At 35.0% G+C, this 17,376-nt stretch overlaps 2 protein-coding genes across 3 annotated transcripts; both read right to left on the bottom strand.

The window, feature by feature from the left end:
• Positions 1-4,360: 4,360 nt before the first annotated feature.
• On the bottom strand, positions 4,361-6,196 carry LOC141291978 (uncharacterized). The gene is made up of 7 exons (XM_073823964.1): positions 5,995-6,196; positions 5,852-5,906; positions 5,606-5,721; positions 5,294-5,520; positions 4,904-5,063; positions 4,585-4,695; positions 4,361-4,431 (listed from the first exon to the last, which is right to left on the bottom strand). Exons 1-7 carry the CDS (start codon positions 6,194-6,196, stop codon positions 4,361-4,363), a joined length of 942 nt encoding a protein of 313 aa, XP_073680065.1.
• A 3,462-nt stretch (positions 6,197-9,658) lies between these two features.
• On the bottom strand, positions 9,659-14,726 carry LOC141293092 (uncharacterized). Of its 2 annotated transcripts, XM_073825143.1 has the most exons (9): positions 14,620-14,721; positions 14,081-14,120; positions 13,219-13,427; positions 13,067-13,118; positions 12,791-12,924; positions 12,471-12,697; positions 11,999-12,158; positions 10,850-10,951; positions 9,659-10,683 (listed from the first exon to the last, which is right to left on the bottom strand). In XM_073825143.1, exons 3-9 carry the CDS (start codon positions 13,418-13,420, stop codon positions 10,604-10,606), a joined length of 957 nt encoding a protein of 318 aa, XP_073681244.1. In that variant the 5' UTR covers positions 13,421-13,427; positions 14,081-14,120; positions 14,620-14,721; the 3' UTR covers positions 9,659-10,603. The 2 variants fall into 2 exon arrangements, with proteins under 2 accessions (XP_073681244.1, XP_073681245.1); XM_073825144.1 differs by lacking the exon at positions 14,081-14,120 and having other exon boundaries at positions 14,620-14,726.
• Between the last annotated feature and the right edge of the window lie 2,650 nt (positions 14,727-17,376).

Raw genomic sequence — 17,376 nt, 5'->3', positions numbered from 1 at the left:
TTGAGAATTGTTTCCAGCATGCTTTGCTTAAGAATAAGAATGCTGAATTTCTGAGAATTAACCGTGATTACTTTAACCGTGGTTTCTGTCTTCTTTGAATAGCTAATTGAGATCATCAGAAATGGGGCTTTGTCGGAGAGAAGACCCAGAATGTATAAAGTTCTTGATCAGGTATGTACTTGCTCAGTACATCAAAATTAGCCTTATTACACAAATATTACAATGTTTAACAATGTAAACAGAAGCAGTAATGTTCAGTTTGTCAACACATTTGATTGTGAAGCTGGATTGGATTACACATTGGGTGATGTAGTATGATTATCATCTTTGACAGTTTGGCAAGCCTTTTAACTGATTTGCTCAAAGTATTTGTGAATTACAGTTACTTAACTCTAATTGCCTATTTGTTTTCATAGTGTATGTATCTTTAGTCAAGTTGCAAATTTGGACAGCATAATTTTTGAGTGTTTGCACTCTCACCTGGAGCCTTGAGGTGAATCTCAAAAGAAAGTGTCTGCTGAAGTGCCTTGGAGGCAAACTTTTTAAGGTGTATGTGGCCAGTAGTTTTGTATTAATCAACTTTAGAAAAACTTTAGACAATATTGAACATGACATTTTGCACATTTACACATCTCTGGTCTGACAAAAATACAATATGCTGGCTTTTGTTCATTTTCTTAGGCCTATAATTTTTGTGAAGTGTCCCTATTAATCTACACAGTGTTTTGTAATTTAATATGTCTAATACACAGACTAAGTGTGATGACAGGGACTAAAGTGACTTGATCACCACCGCAGTAGTGGGAGTAAATGACGTTTTAAAAAAGAAACATTTCTGTTTTCTACACTGTTGGTATTTATGATTTTGTTGACTGATGCAGTTTATTAGGCTTACGTTTCCATTATGTTTAATTTTGCTTATTGTCTTCCAACATTCATTTACAATACAGAGAGTTTAATACTGTATATTGTCTTTGTGTTGATTGCTGGGAGGTGCACACATCAAAACTCATCGCAATACTTAATGTCTACTAAAATTCCCTTCAAAAACTTTGGTCCTCAGTAACCACACAGACACTGGTTGTAAGTGTTTTATTCTTTTAAGTTTGCATTTGTTTGAGCATTGCGAATCGAACATGCTGTCTACTCACCATATCCTGTTTCTGTGACTCCTCAAAGGAGGGGGCGGGAAATTGGCTCTCCCTTTTCTGGGGTTGGGTTAAAAGCATGCTGACTAGTGGAGGAGGGAACCGAATATTTGATGATTAGGATATGGGAAGAAGTCTTGAGGTGTTGGTTATATTTGGTATAATTTGAAAAATTATGTGGATGGGTTTGTTTCTTTTTTCTTTTTTTTCTTTTTTTTATAAGTAAACTAGTCATATGTAAAAAAAAATAAAGATGCTTTGTGTTAATGGCCCTGCAATGTCTTGAGTTCATGCTCCTCCAGGTGGTGTGGTCTGGAGGTAATGATTCTGTTCTAGGTTCTAGATTAAACCAGGGGAAGGAAAGATTTTTAAATCTATTTTGCTGCTTGTAGCATTTTGTTTTTCTTTTGCACTGAGTCAAGTTTTTTTTTTTTTTTTGTTAGTTAGTTTTTTCCCTTTGTGTAATTTTTTTGGTACTGCTGTGAGAATGAACCTCCCACTGGCATTTAATACACTGGCATTTTGGGATGGTATACATGAGTCCTGAGCCTATCTACCACCTCTCCTTGACTTCTACTGGGCACACTACGACACTAAGGTTTTTGAGCTGGTTTATACTTTGTAAATTTTATATTTTGTAAAATATTTTATACTGTAGCTATACTGCATGTGCTTTCCTAGAAAATGTAATTCCCTGTGCAGTTTGTGCATTTGTACATAATCTGAAGATTTCCAGTCAAATGTTTGTCATTTACTAGAATTTCACTATTGTAAGACTTCATCTGTCTAAAAAAATGCAAAATCAAGATAAATGTTATGTGCATTTATGGTTTATTTTGAATTAAGTCATTACATCTTATTTATGTAACATTGAAAAAGCCTTTTTAGATTAAACACCATTGCATTCGAGTTATTTGATATTCAAGGGGTCATCCAATGCCCATTTTTCACAAGTTAATATGATGCTTTAGGGTCCTAATGAAAAGTTTGTAATATACTTTGATTAAAAATTCTCTATGGTAGTGTAAAAAAACACTAATTTTAACTGGTAAAAAATGCCTCTGTTCTCAGCAAGCGATATCAGTACCTGGCCCTTTAAATTTTATGAACCTCTGCTCACCCCGTCCTTCAGTTCTGTGGGGCATGTCATTACATACCACACGGGGGGTTGCATAGACAACAGTTGGGGGTATAGTTGTATAGTTTGGGGGAAAATGGCACTTGGGGGGCTTTGAAGACACTGTACAACCCCATACATTTAAAATTAAATTTAAAAACCGGAGTTGGAACCGAAACAAGATGACACCCGCAAAGAATTTCGGCAATTAAGGCTTATACTGGATGTGTCTGAATGGTTAGTAAACTTAATGTCACTTTGATTTATCTTTATATGTACTGGCAGGGTAGAGTACTGAGAGAGATACGAACGCGATGTGTTTACTGTGTTTATTGTGGTAAATAGACGAACGCGGTGTGTTTACTGTGGTAAAGAGATGAACGCGGTGTGTTCACTGAGGCATAGCTGATTGAACAAGAGCAAAAAAGTGATCGGTTAACATAACTTACTCCGTCCTTATTGAAATACATAAATGTGAGTGTTATAGTCTTTACTCATATGCAGTTGTGGGCTGTAAACATGTTTGCAGGTATTGCATTAACGTTACATCTTAATCATTAACAGACACCGTTTTAAACCATCTAGCATTACAAAGCTAAGCTTTAAACTGACCCTCGTTTATAAAGCAGTATGGTGAGAAATGATTCACGTAAACATGAACCCATTTAGGTAGATCGGCAGTCACATTCCCTCAGTGCTGTCAGTTTACTTCACTCAGGGCGGGTCTATGCTAAAACACTGCTGTCTATCAACTATCGCAGGAGCGGCCTCTGTCGGTGTTACGCCACAACGACAGGCATCTGAGAACGGCTCGATATGAGAAGGGGCAAATTATTTTACTAAATTAAAAGAAAACTACTGGACGGATCTTTGTCATTCTAGGTTGGTTGTGTACACACACTCCTAACACACATTTCAGTTCAAACAGCTTGTAAAAGTGCATGTGGCACCGGATGACCCCTTTAAGGAAAGGATCCGTATTGGGGCAAATAAAGCAGATAGAGGCAAATAAAGCCACTACTGTAATACACCTGAAAATCTGTCAATGCATGCAGTGATACCACAGTCCAACACATTCTTCAGTATTTCATTATTTCCTTCAGTCAGCTAAAGGCTGATGGGTTTTTTGGGGGCTGGATCTTATATTAACACAATAAAAAACCCTATACCCTAATCATACCATACCCTGTACCCGTAACATGGCTGAAGCAGGCGCAGTAATATCATGCTGGTCAAATTGGAAGTTACCTAGCTGGGAACTAATTTCAGGCGCTGTGTGATATTACTGCACCTGCGGCGTCCATATTACCGCAGCAAACATCCTTTATTATTACACCAGAATGGGAGTGTAGTTCCTAATCTTATCAGCCTAGAAAATCGCAGCTTTACATTTTCCGCCAGTATTAGTAGATGATATAACTATAGAAGAGTCAGGTTTTAAATAGGAAAAAATATTGAAACTAGTTGGGCATTTTTGAACGCGATGCTATATTGGTCTCATAGGATTCAATTATCTATGCTAAGCTGTGCTAAAAGTGATATCGTCAGAACAGGAGAACGGCTGAATAGATTTCAAAACGGTAAAACTTAGCTTATTAACTCGGGGGAGGAGTTGGAGAATGAGCCTATTTCCAAAAAAAGTGTAGTGTTCCTTTACGCTCGTAAATTGCCTCTCTCAGTCTTTGCATCTCAAAATTGATCGTCAGCAGCGTCTCTACTCATTGTGAAACTTTAAGTTCATTTTCTTCAAGATTACGAGAAATGTCAAGTTGTTAATCGTCAGAGCAGTGCTAACAACAATAATGCTAACGTGCATCTGTAAGGTAGAGAGCCTGGGAGAAATAGAGTATGTGCTTTCCGTACATAATAAAACATCATTTTGTGTCATGTTATTGTTTACTCTATTTGTTTCGCCAATTTCATTGTGGGTTTTGGTTATTTTGCTGTTTTAGGCTGTAAGGACCTTTGAAAATAACTGTAATTAGTTTGGCATGCGTTTCCCTGAAAATAATGCACACCTTAGTACGTTCATCAGCCAATCAGATTTAAGCATTCAATGGCCCCGTAGTATAACTATGAGTAAATGTTCCAAAACTCAGTCTTCAAAAAAAGGCATTCCAATCTCTGACTGAAAGGAACTGTCCAGCAGTGTGGGAGAAGTCACACCTGAGGGGGAAAGGAGATGTTTATACAAAGTATACAATGATCATTAAACAAATGAATGCAGGTTTCTTAACACAAGTGTAATTTGAATAAACATTTATGGAGAAGATCAGCCTATAGAAAGTAAGAAAATATTACATAATATTTATCACTCACCTCCACAATCTTTTGGTCTTTTCCGACCAATTCGATCAGCTATACCCCACAAATAATTTTTAATTTCAGTTTCACAGTCTACCCTCATTACACTTTGTTTTGATGCAGCATCTGAAAGGAAACTCAATTAAGAAATCATTGGAAATTTGTTGGATGTAGTGCTTTATACTCAAAGCTGCTCTTGTACACTCTGAAGAAGGTTAATGAAACTTGTAGACTATGTTCACCAAGTGACTGAATTTACATATACATACAAAATATGAGTAAATACAAACTTTCTATGTGTATTTGGAAAGTGTTCATGCAGTAGTGATTTTACCTCTGATCACATCTGTTAAAAGAAGTTTAGAGAAGGGCTTTTTATCTCCTCTTCCCTGCCAGTTGAATTGTATAGCCAGATCATCTGACAGGACTTGCTGCATAATATTCTTAATCACATCCTTTTGCCCAAAACCTCCAATCCTTGACAGATATTGTACCTGTAGAAACAATATAATATAATACAATATTAATGTACAAATATAATGCATCTGCATTAATACTATAACACAGTTTTTATTGTCCATTTATTTTAGTGAGTAGCTGTGGAATAAGTAGGATAATGTATGGGCATTATTGCAAAATAAACCCCTTTCAGGTCTTACAGTTGAAAGTTTATTTTGCTGTAATTGGCGGCTTGGTGTACAATATCCCTGCTGTGTCAACTCACATATTTTTGGCGGGTTGTTGCATTGTTGAGTTCTCTTTCAGTCCTGGCCACATCTTCAAAAGTTCTAAGAGGCAGTTTTATATTTGTTTTAATGTCTTTAGAAGCTGTGCTGGTACTGCTGGGGGCCTCAGAAACTGTATTGTCTTTGAGTAGTTTCCTTAACATTGCAGAGTTTTCCTGAACTGTGCTTTTTATGTCTCTCAGCATTTGGAAGAGCTCGTCCTTGTCTGTTTTGTAAAATGAGCTGTAAAGTGATTGCGAAAAAAGAAAAAAAAACTTCTCAAACTGATATGACAAAGGAAGTTGACTCACCATCAGCTGACATTCTGGATGTAGATCCAGGAGAAACTGGATGTTTTAACATTTCTTGAGTGCTTTCAAGTCTTTGTCTTTTTATTCCAGGGAATCCAGTGGCTAATAGATATGACCTTTATTTTAAAATAAACAATGCTTTAACAAAACGGTAGAAATACAATATTAATTCTTTGGCTTTCTGAAGGTCAGATCTTCTGAACAAATTTAGTTTTTTGGAACAAAATGCAAGCGCCTTTTACTTACCGTACTTTCTGTTCTTGAATTTCTTTTTGCCCCTCTTTTGCCTTATTGAAAGTGACTGCAGTAAAATAAATATTTTATTATATTACTTGATAAATTAATAGATGGTGCAAAATCTCAAATTAAACCATTATTTTGACCATTACCGTAGTCTCTGTGAAAGCTAATATTTAATTTCTCCCATGGTTTCCCTCCTGTTTCAGGCTTAAATATTTTCTGAACAGCTTCCATGCACTTCTCTGTTGATTTGAATGGAGGCCAATAACATTGTTTCTTGTCTAGGCTCAACCAATCTAATGGTACCACCATTACCTCATCTGAGTCCTGCAGAGTAACAACTGCATACATGGTCAGTCTAGTGTAGGGGGAAGAGGAAAAAAAAAAAAAAAAAAAACAAGACATTATTTACTCGTAAAAATAGAAAATATGAACGCTGTTTTCTAAATTAAGAAAATTAAACAGCACAGCCATTTTCAACTAATAATAAGAAATGTTCCTTGAATCTTTACATTTATATAAATTAATTGTTAAACATTCAAATGATTTGTGTGATGTTCTGTAATTATTTTTTTTTTTTTGACATTCTGTAATGTGTTCATATTCTACTCCAATGTGTATCTCTTGTAAAAAAAAAAAAAAAAAAAAAAAAACATCAGCATTTCGTAGTTTTTGATCTCTGTTTTATTTAAGTCAGTTAACATTCCAGGTGATGAAGTTTATGGTCTGTGTACCCATTTAAATATTTACTCTCACAAACCAAAGATCATCAGCTTAGTAAGTTCCCTGTCAAAACAAAGAGTGATGGAGGGTAGGTACTTTTTGTTTTATATTTTGAGATAATTACTGAGGTTTCGAGTTTTAAACGTTGTGGTGTCCAAAAATATTGCTTTCCTTTTGTTGTATTCTTGTATTGTATTCTTTGTCCTAAGTTAATTTCATCTTGAGTGTTAAGTTTGGCAGCAGCGTTGTCTCACATGTAAGACAGGTTATCATTAAGCTCTTTCTCCACAACTGCCAAATCCTGCTTAACCAGTTTTTAGAACCCAGCCTTGTTTTATTAGCCGCTTATTATCCACAGTCGAGCTAAACATTTCATGTTCCCTTTGATGTTGGCATGTGTTGACGTCAATGCATGCATTTTGTCAGCACATTTGGCTAGTAGAATTCTTTAGAATTGGTTTAGAATTCTGGGCCAATCATTGTTTGTTTGTAATTGCTAAACCAAGCTGAAGTGTAATAAAACATATTTTATTTATATATATATATATATATATATATATATATATATATATATATATATATATAACTATTTTTCCTGACAGTGGAAAAGAAGCTTTTGCATATTTTTGGAAAGATTCTGTAGAATCATAGGATAATTGCAAATCTATGTATATGTATGCCTGAACATAAACACTTTTATAGATCGTAAAAAGAATATCACAACAGCAATTTTACATTTTAGATGCATGTTAATGGGTCATTGGTATGTTTCAGAGCAAAACCAAGTTAAGATTGGACTCATGTTTGATTTAACTGATTGGTTACACTTGCATGTATTATATAACTGATTGGTTACACATTTTTCACATATCACAAATCACATATCAAATTGTTGAATAAATTATCATGTATGACTTTGGATTGTTTTTATAAAGAAAAAAAAGGTAAATAAGTTTAAAATTTTAGTAAACTTTAAGCAGCAAAATTTGAAGGAAAAGTTACCTTAAATATCACTGGATAATGCCAGAGACTGCAGTCGTTTCAGCTGTCAAGTGTCAGAGTATGATTTTCAACCTTGAATCTGACTGACATGTGGGTGTGAACTTCTTGGTGTGTGTTAAAGTGAAAAGTGAAACAGAAATGTTCTCTTTTGTGAATTTTACTTGAAATGATTTTAAGTTTATACAGAATAATCATAAAGATATGTAGAATACACAGTTTAGATGTTTACTTTTGTATTGATTTGCTTGCATTTTGTTTTATTCCATAATGTTCCAAAATAATAAAGCTTATTAAACCCTTAGCCGTCCAGACTTATTTTCTAAATAGTCTAAATAACTGTGACCACATTCGTCAGCATCACTATTAGTTATTAAATCTGGAGCTTTAGTCTTCTGAAAGAGAATAGGTATAGGTTTCAGAGGAAATTAAAGTGAAAGCATGTGAATTGAAAATACATTGATAGTGACTTTCCCCTTTTGGCCAAATGGAAATCATCCAGTCTCAGTTTAATGGATGTTTAAATATGACACAATCCACGATCTTTATTTTTGCATGTAAATAATGGTATTTTATTAACAAGACGTAGACTAGAACAACAGAATAAGAAGTGAAACAGTCAAAACAGAGGGGCAGGGCAGACGACAAAAGGACAAAGGGTTGACCACTGAGACAGTCAGAGATGGCAACGAACTCGAGCACGGAGGAGGCAGCTCCAGAGAAAGAACTAGGAACACAGGGAAACCGAAGCTTGAAGTGACACTCAGATGTTGCATAAGTCTAGCCATCTAGATTTGACAAATAAGATGCTGCTTCCAGGCAGTAGGGGTCAGTGGCCAGGGAACCTGGGTAAGGGCAGGTTAGAACAAAGCATGATAACAATCAAGATGAGACTCTAGACAACACAAGAAACACAACAAGACTGACAATTGAAAACAAAAAAGAGAACAAAGCAAAAGTAATAAATAGCCAAAACTAGTCAAATAAATAATCAAAGAGTAATAACAAAAAGCCAATATCCAAAAAGAAACTGGAACCGAAGAGGAGCATGTGGCAGACACAAACAAGCAGAACAATGTGCTTAGACACAAAACAAACAAAGAATCATTGAACAAAGACAAGAGTCAGGGCAGGATTCTGACATTAAAGGCTTCAGGTCTGTTATCATTTGGGAAATGATTTAACTCACCTTATATCAGCTCTGTTTGAGAAACAGTCTGAACATCAGCAGCATAGTTTTGTTGTTGACTCTTTGTTGTTAATAAACAAAACTTAAGTTTGCATTTCTCTTTTGCATGTCAGCTTTTAAAGCTCTACATTTGCACTTAGGCTGAGGTTGCGTGCATGAAAGACACGCCAAACTGGGTTTCTGTTTGCCTTCGCCCTCTGTTTCTAAATCCAATGAAAATTACCCAGCAGGCAACTTGATATCAATTTGACATCAAATGTTAGTCAAGACTTGAACAAGATGCTGTATAACATCATTTTAAGGTCAGTTTGGACAGCAATTACTTCCAGTGGTAATTGAGTGAAAATATGAAGTTAATATTTGCTCTGAAATTGGTTTAATGTATATGCATTGTTTAGACATCAAATCATATGACATTACATTGACATTAATGATTTGTGTGTTTGATTAATATTTATTGCATAATATGAATTCTTTGCAATGAAACACTGCAAATGCTTTTGTGTAATAACATATGCACAGCCCTGAAATTAGTTTAATACAGCATTTACTAAAACACAGAAATTAGATTAATCAAAACGCTTTTTAAAAAGTGCAGTGTGCAAATTTTAGCAGCATCTAGCGGTAAGGAATTGCACATAGAGAAGCTAGGGTGACGGACACAGGACGAAGATGTAGTCGTCTGAAACAGCAGAGAGTAGCCAGTGGTAAATTAAGGAATTATATTTACTTCATTATTCAGTAAACCAATATGTTATTAAAAATAGTATTGTTGCTTGTTCATCATTGTAAAAAAAAAAATGTTGTTGTAATTGTTGTTTGGCATTCTTTGCAAACAAAATCGAGCAAAAACAAAATGGGTATATTTGTCACGATCAGGCAGGAACACACGAACAACGACGTAATAAAAAGACGTACATTTAATAAATCCAATGGGAAACAGGCAGACACAGGAACACAGAGTGGTACTGTAACATCAGGGGATAACATCAAAGACCGACAAGAATACAGAGGAAAACACACACCTTATATACACAGACTGATTACACATCCAGGTGGAGACAAAGGAGGAACCAAACACACTCTGAACTGCGGGGGAAAATGGGAGAAACCAACATGAAAGTCCGGGGATGTGACAATATTCACTTGTGTAAGATTAGTTATCTAAAATACAAAGGCACTGGTAATAAAGTGTAGTCATCCTCAATTCTGGTTTATTTTGAATGAAATCACATACAAGAAACATTGGAGAAGACAGACAGGCCTACACTATTAAAAATAAAGGTGAAGACCCATTTTTAGTTTCACAAAGAATCATTCAGCCAAAGGTTTTTTAACCATTTCTTTCTTAGCTTTTTATAATGTGAAGAACCTTCTTTCGTCACAAAGAACCTTTTGTGAAACAGAAAGGTTCTTCAGATGTTAAAGGTTATTTATGGAACCATTCAAACAAAAAGATTTTTCTATGGCATCGTGAAGCACCTTTATTTTTAAGAGTGTATAGGCTACTTTTAAAAAAATTCCCCACGTTATTACTGAGGTGCTGTAAAGCTCTAATGTGCTGTAAAATTAAAGATGAAGTACCAAGCAAATAAAAAATAGAAAGTAACAATAACTTGTAGATGATCGTAAATGAGCATGTATTAATTATGAAAATAACTGAAGGAAATGTCTATTTGCTAAATGAAGTAAGCCAACTAACTTTATACATATTTGTGTGGTTTCTGTACCCAGTATTTTTAAAAATTATGAATGCGATGAAAATATAGGTATCAGTACTCAGGATCTGCAAGTACCAAAAAGCAGTATCACCCTAGTTCTGGTACCAGTGCATCCCTATCAAAAACTCATTCATTTAAAATGTTCCATTCTGGTTGGTTGCCCATCAGTGTTGTAGAAATCACATTCGGAATCTCAAACACAGGACCTGCAGGAGGAGGAGGTAATTATGCAAAATGTGCATGGATTTTGATGAAAAAACAAAGCTAAAATCAAAACCAAGGAAGTCCCTGTATGTACAGTATGTCAGAAGCTTGTCTGCATCTTAAATATTGTCCCACGAGAGCATTTATATAACAACTAACATTACTCACCTCCTTGTTCTTTTGATTTCTTCCGACCAGCTGCATAACTCAGATATTTTTTTATCTCAGTTTCACTTTCAACCCTGTTTACATTTCGGTTTAATGCAGCATCTGAAAAAGGAAAACTTGATGATAAATCGTCACTTTAGAATTATAAGGTTCTATCTGCATTCTGAGCACTTTTGAGATATTGAGCTTCAAAGATTTTGCATTCCATAGACTTCTGTAGATAGAACCATTTTTGTTTTCTAAAAAAAGGCCCAAAATGTACACAGCTTACAAAAGAAACATCAAATAATGTAAATAAGTTGTCAAAGAATAAGAATATGTGAACAACTCAATTTTGACAAAAATGTCAGATAGAACCTTATAATTCTAAGGTGACGAAATGAGTTGGAAATTCTGAGGCATTTGTTGTATAGTGCTTTATGCTTACAGCTGAAAAGAGTTTGTAGGTTTTTAAAAAAGTAGTTCATTTTCAGAACAATAATGTACAGATACTGTACTCAGCCTCTTGTCATCCAAGATGTTCATGTCTTTCTTTCTTCAGACGGAAAGAAATTATGTTTGTTGAGGAAAGCATTTCAGGATTTCTCTCCATATAATGGACTTCTATGGTGCCCCCGAGTTTGAATTTCCAAAATGCAGTTTAAATGCAGCTGCAAAGGGCTGTAAATGATCCCAGCCCAGGAAGAAGTGTCTTATCTAGTGAAACGATCAGTTATTTTCTAAAAACAATTTATATACTTTTTAATCTCTACAAAGAGTACACACAGATCACACATTTATTTTTTTTATTTTTTTTATTTTTTTTTAAAATAACCCATCGGTTTCCTAGATAAGACCCTTCTTTCCTCGGCTGGGATCGTTTAGAGCCCTTTGAAGCTGCATTTTAGAACTTCAAACTCGGGGGCAACATAGAACTCCAGAAATCCTGTAATGTTTTTCTCAAAAAACATAATTTCCTTTCGACTGAAGAAAGAAAGACATGAATGATGACAAGGGGGTGAGTACATTATCTGTAAATTTTTGTTTTGTAAGTGAACTACTCCTTTAAGGTCAAATTTGTTCTTTAAATATATATTTTATTTCTGTGTATTTGTTTTGATTTAAAAAGTAAAGACAACTGCAGACAAAATACAAACATGGTGTGTTTACCTCTGATCACATCTGTTAACATAAGCTGAGAGAAAGCATTTTTATCTCCTCTCCCCTGCCAGTTGAACTGTATAGCCAGATCATCTGACAGGACTTGCTGCATAATATTCTTAATCACATCCTTGGGCACAAAACCTCCAAGCCCTGACAAGTATTTTACCTGTGAAGAATGTTTTAATAGATGTGATTTTAATTAGTCAATCCTCACTTTAAATCAGTCAAATATTGTGTATAATTACATTAAACTCTATTTTTGTTTGTAGAACCTTTAAGCTTTTCTAAAAGAGATAATAAAATACTTTTGATTACAGTCAGAATGTCTTAACCTATTTATTTATCATCACTGAACAAGAGGGGCATTCCAGTACTGTTATATTTTATTTAGTTATTATTTAAAATATATTTTGTGATTTATAAGCAAATGAGTGTAGAGTATCCATTTAAATATTGTATCATTGCTATGTAGACTCACATATTTTTTGCGTGTTGTTGCATTCTTAAGGTCCATTTCAGTCCTGGTCACATCTTCAAAGGTTCTAAGAGGCAGTGTTAGGTTTGCTTTAATGCCTTTTGAAGGCAGGCATGTACTGCTGGGAGCTTCAGAAACCGTATTGTCTTTCAGTATTTTCGTTAACAAGGTAGTGTTTTGCTGAACCTTGCTCTTGATGTCTCTCAGCATTTGGAGGATTTCAGCCTTGTCTGTTGTGTAAAATGAATTGTGGTATAATTACAATAAAGAAAATAAATAAAAGAAACTTCTCATATAGATTATGTCAAAAGTAGCTGACTTACCATCAGCTGACATTCTGGATGGAGATTCAGATGTTAATGGAGGAAGTGGTTGTTGCTGATTCTTTGACATTCCTTGCGTGCTTTCACTTCTCTGCCTTATTATTGCTGGTAATACAGTGTCTATTTGATGTGACCTTTATTTGAATATACACAATGCTTTAAATAAAACAGTTCAAAACAGTTCTTTTGCTCTTCCAAAGGCCAAATCTTTTGAAGAGTTTTTATTTTTATATTTTGGTTTTATTTTTTTAAACAAAATGCTAGTCTGTTACTTACAATTCTTTATCTTTGATTTCTTTATGTCCTTCTTTAGCCTTCTCAAAAGTGTCTGCAGTAAGATAAATATTGTTTTATATTATTTGAGAACTTATAAGACAATACAAAATACTAAATTAAACATTTATGTTAAAGTAGTGACTGACTATTACCATATTCTCCGAGAAAGATAATGCGTATTATTTCCCATGGTTTCCCTTCTGATACAGGGTTAAGTTTGTTCTGAACAGCTTCGTTGTACTTCCCTGGGGATTTGAATGGAGGCCAGTAACACTGTCTCTTGTCTGAGGTCAACCAATTTGATGGTACCACCATCAACTCATTTGAGTCTTGCAAGGTAACAACGGCATACATTGTCTGCCTTAAGGGAAAAGAGAGAACGAGAGAAAAGGACAAAAAATGCTTTACCAGAATTTATTTACAAGAAGATTATAAATACACAAGATAGTGTTTAAAAAAAAAAAAATAATAATAATATCATAAATTAATTCTTTATAATATCTAATCTTTATAAATTAATTATACATGCGTTGAAACAAAATGGAATGCAGAAAATTCATGGAAAACAGAAATCTAGAAACATTTTAAACTGAGAAAAAAAACACGGAATCCAGAAATTTTTTTTAATAAATCCATTTAGTAAATTGTAAACTTTTTCAATTGTTTAAAAAACATGAAATTATCCTATGCAACTCATTCCATATTCCAAGTGTTCTAAAGACATATGCTAGGGTGTGTCGAGAAACAAATTGAAAATGTAATCTAATATTATGCGAAAATATCCAATCATCACATTTGTGCATTTATACAAGTTTATTTAGGCCATGTGCATAAATGTGCAGCAGTTTTTTCACTGGCACGCCAAGGAAAAGACAAGATAAAAACAAAAAGACAAAAGAAATTATGACTTGAAACGCAATCCTTTACTGAGCTGAATATCTATGTTGAAGATCTCTGCAAACTTAGCATTTCGTCTAACAATGTCTTACTTAAACACTTCCGGTTATCACTTACCTCACTAATTTATTACAGACACACCAGAGTTAGCACAACCCTAAAGAAAAAAAAAATGACATTGACTAACAGTTTGGTTTTCAAACTTTTTTTTTTCTTTGCCTCATATTGCACTAAATTATTATTGTTGTCTCTTATCATACTAAACTGAAATGAGGATATACTGAGATAAATGGCCATTCGTTTCTGTTTTTTTTTTCTGTCTATGTGCATCTCTAAGTTCTCCTTTTATTTCTGTTTAGAAATAAATAATAATTTTTTGCAGAATTTTCTGAAAATGTTCTCACGCAGGCCATCCAAGATACAGAAATGAAATCATCAGCAAAGGTTCTACCAGGAAGACGCTAATGTCAAGTTTTTCATGCATAACTGTTAGCTCTGGCTAATCACAGCTTGACACTTGGAGAATATACATACCGAACTTTCTCTTTTACGTTTGCAGTTTATAATGCTGACATTCGTTTACATCCTTCCCACCACCACCAGTAAATAAACTGAGTATTCCATGAATCAGAATATGCAATTGCATATAAGCTTACCCTATCCTTTGTCTGTGTATGTGTGTCTCAAAAATCTCAGGTGTTATATCTTGAGACTGCAATCTAAATCGCTGTTTTCCTCTTCGTGCTGCTTGTGAAGAGGTCTTAGATATTATTTCTAACTGCGTCAATGCACTTTCTTTTGTTCACACAGGATGTGGTACATCTCTCAGTTACAGATGTAGGGGTGTGTGCACGCAAAGTACAAATGCATGTAATGCTTGTCAGAAAACAGAGATAATTGTAAAGATGTAATTTGCACACCAAAAAATATTGGTTACACTTTAAAATAACTACACGCTATGAATCATTAGTTAAGCATTAATAAATGGTTTATTAACATGTATTAGTACTGTAATTCATGATTCAGTAGTTATCAAACATTTAGCAGTTGTCAGTTAACTATTTGTGTGAGTTTATCTAAAGTGAGGACTACTGAAAGACAATGTAGCAGGTCTGAAATGAAGGTATTTCTCTAGTTGCATTAATGTAAGCAAACTTCTGGGTTTCATTACTGATGGAAAAAAAATATATATATATAGAGGTTGCGTTAACCGAAAATTGTCCGTCACTGACGGAATATTTTTAGCAATGACGGAAAAATCTGAAGGCCGTCCGTCACTTTGACAGATTACACTGAGGGTGATCTATTGTAATTCCCACCCCTGTCCAGTTGGTGGCGAGTGCGCTCCAGTGTGGCAGCAGAACACTGGATCCAGAACAAAAACTAAATTGTCACAAGTCTTTTGCTATGCGTTTGATTACGCACGCACAGGCGACTACACAGAAGCTACGACGTTATATCATGCTACATTAAAGAGCGCCAAACCGGTATTTATTGCTTGAATTTCCTAATAAAATCGACAGAATTTTAAATTTGAGACTTTGTTTCATTGCGATTTATTGGATGGGAGGCGCACTATGTAACTTTACTGTGTCAGTACTGTTCAGTTATCAGCTGAAAACAGCATAGACCAAAAGATCGAATGAGATTTATGAATCGATATTGGTCATAATGAGAATATATTAATATAGCTGTCACTGTGGGGTGTGGTGTTGAACATGAAATTATCACACAAAAATTATCAATGAAAAATCAAATTATTAACCCATGGAGGTCTGGATTTGGAGTCACACTCAAAAATGCTGATCCAACTTTGATGTAATGTCCTTAAAACAAGTCAAAATGAGGCTCAGTAGTGTGTGCGGCCTCCACGTGCCTGCATGATCTCCCTACAAAGGCTGGGCATGCTTCTGATGAGGTAGCGGATGGTCTCCTGAGGGATCTCTTCCCAGACCTGGACTAAAGCATCCGCCAACTCCTGGACAGTCTGTGGTGCAACATGTCGTTGGTGGATAGAGCGAGACATGATGTCCCAAATGTGCTCAATTGGATTCAGGTGTGGAGAACGGGCAGGCCAGTCCATAGCATCAATGCCTTCGTCTTGCAGGAACTGCTGACACACTCCAGTCACATGAGGTCTAGCATTGTCTTGCATTAGGAGGAACCCTGGGCCAACCGCACTGGCATATAGTCTCACAAGGGGTCTGAGGATCTCATCTCGGTACCTAATAGCAGTCATGATATATATATATATATATATATATATATATATATATATATATATATATCAGAGGTGTCAAGTAACGAAGTACAAATACTTCGTTACCTTACTTAAGTAGAAATTTTGGGTATCTATACTTTACTGGAGTAATTATTTTTCAGCCGACTTTTTACTTCTACTCCTTACATTTTCAAGCAATTATCTGTACTTTCTACTCCTTACATTTTAAAAATAGACTCGTTACTCCTATTTCTTTTCGGCTCAATTGTGTTCATTCATGTCATCGTTCAAAAAAGAAAAAACAATCCAGATAAATTGCGCCATCAACATGAATTTGTGAATTTGGTTGTGGTTGGATGAGAAGTTTAAACATATCCCATTCCGACACCCTATTGGTTTGTACGCTATCCATCACACCTGCACGTGACACAAATCACGTCAAACTCCAGCAGGGATGTACTGGCCATCGGGGAGAACCGGGACATTCCCGGTGGGCCGGTGGAGTAGTGGGCCGATCACCGTAGCGAGGCAGACCTCCCCCATATTAGGCGCCGTTTTAAATGACATTCGAAACTGCAAATAGCCCAAAAGTGTGAAGCGGCGGGATCAGTCACCCGCACAGCGCTGACGAACGTACGCTGCGCTTCCACCGCAATGTAAAGTGATAAACAGCGCAAGTTGCTTGATGCATTCAGATTTAAAACAGAGTTGTGTTAGGCAGTTGTGTGATGTGAGAACATTAAAGGTTCTGTAGGTTCTGCTGGGCTGCTGAAAACAGCTGCATGATGAGGTAAAGTGATAAACGCCAATACATAATTACTGTAATTTTTATTACAAATGTTATAGTTTATTATTATGAATGATAAAAAAAAAAAAAAAAACATATAACTATTGTAATGTTTTCTTGTGACGATATCGTACTAATACTAGTCAGTTAATATCTGGATTCTAAGCAAAAATTTCTTTCTTTTTAAATGTTAAATTGTAATTCATTTTAATTGGAGAAAAATGTTAATTCCGTAAGAGCCTGATTAAGGATAAATATCAGTGCCTTATATAAATAAGGTGTTTACTACACATATTAAAGTTCTTAAAGGGGCAGTTCACCCAAAAAATAAAAATTGTCATTATATACAACATCATGTAATTTTAATCCTGTATGAACTTCTTCATTCTTCTGTGGAACACAAAG

Source organism: Garra rufa, chromosome 19 (genome assembly GCF_049309525.1).
Source record: "Garra rufa chromosome 19, GarRuf1.0, whole genome shotgun sequence".
Classification (NCBI taxonomy): domain Eukaryota; kingdom Metazoa; phylum Chordata; class Actinopteri; order Cypriniformes; family Cyprinidae; genus Garra; species Garra rufa.
The sequence above is the reverse complement of the archived record's forward strand: the minus strand, read 5'-3'. Positions and strand labels throughout refer to the sequence as shown.

Bases quoted from the DNA above. Each gene is read 5' to 3' on its own strand.
- LOC141291978 (XM_073823964.1), bottom strand. From the start codon at position 6,196: ATGTATGCAGTTGTTACTCTGCAGGACTCAGATGAGGTAATGGTGGTA. The intron at 5,722-5,851 runs GTAAGTAAAAGG...TTTAAAATAAAG, and splicing joins ATTCAAGAACAGAAAGTACG to GTCATATCTATTAGCCACTG. The intron at 4,696-4,903 runs GTAAAATCACTA...GTTTCCTTTCAG, and splicing joins TTTAACAGATGTGATCAGAG to ATGCTGCATCAAAACAAAGT.
- LOC141293092 (XM_073825144.1), bottom strand. From the start codon at position 13,420: ATGTATGCCGTTGTTACCTTGCAAGACTCAAATGAGTTGATGGTGGTA. The intron at 12,925-13,066 runs GTAAGTAACAGA...ATTCAAATAAAG, and splicing joins GAAATCAAAGATAAAGAATT to GTCACATCAAATAGACACTG. The intron at 10,684-10,849 runs GTGAGTAATGTT...CTCCTCCTGCAG, and splicing joins GAAATCAAAAGAACAAGGAG to GTCCTGTGTTTGAGATTCCG.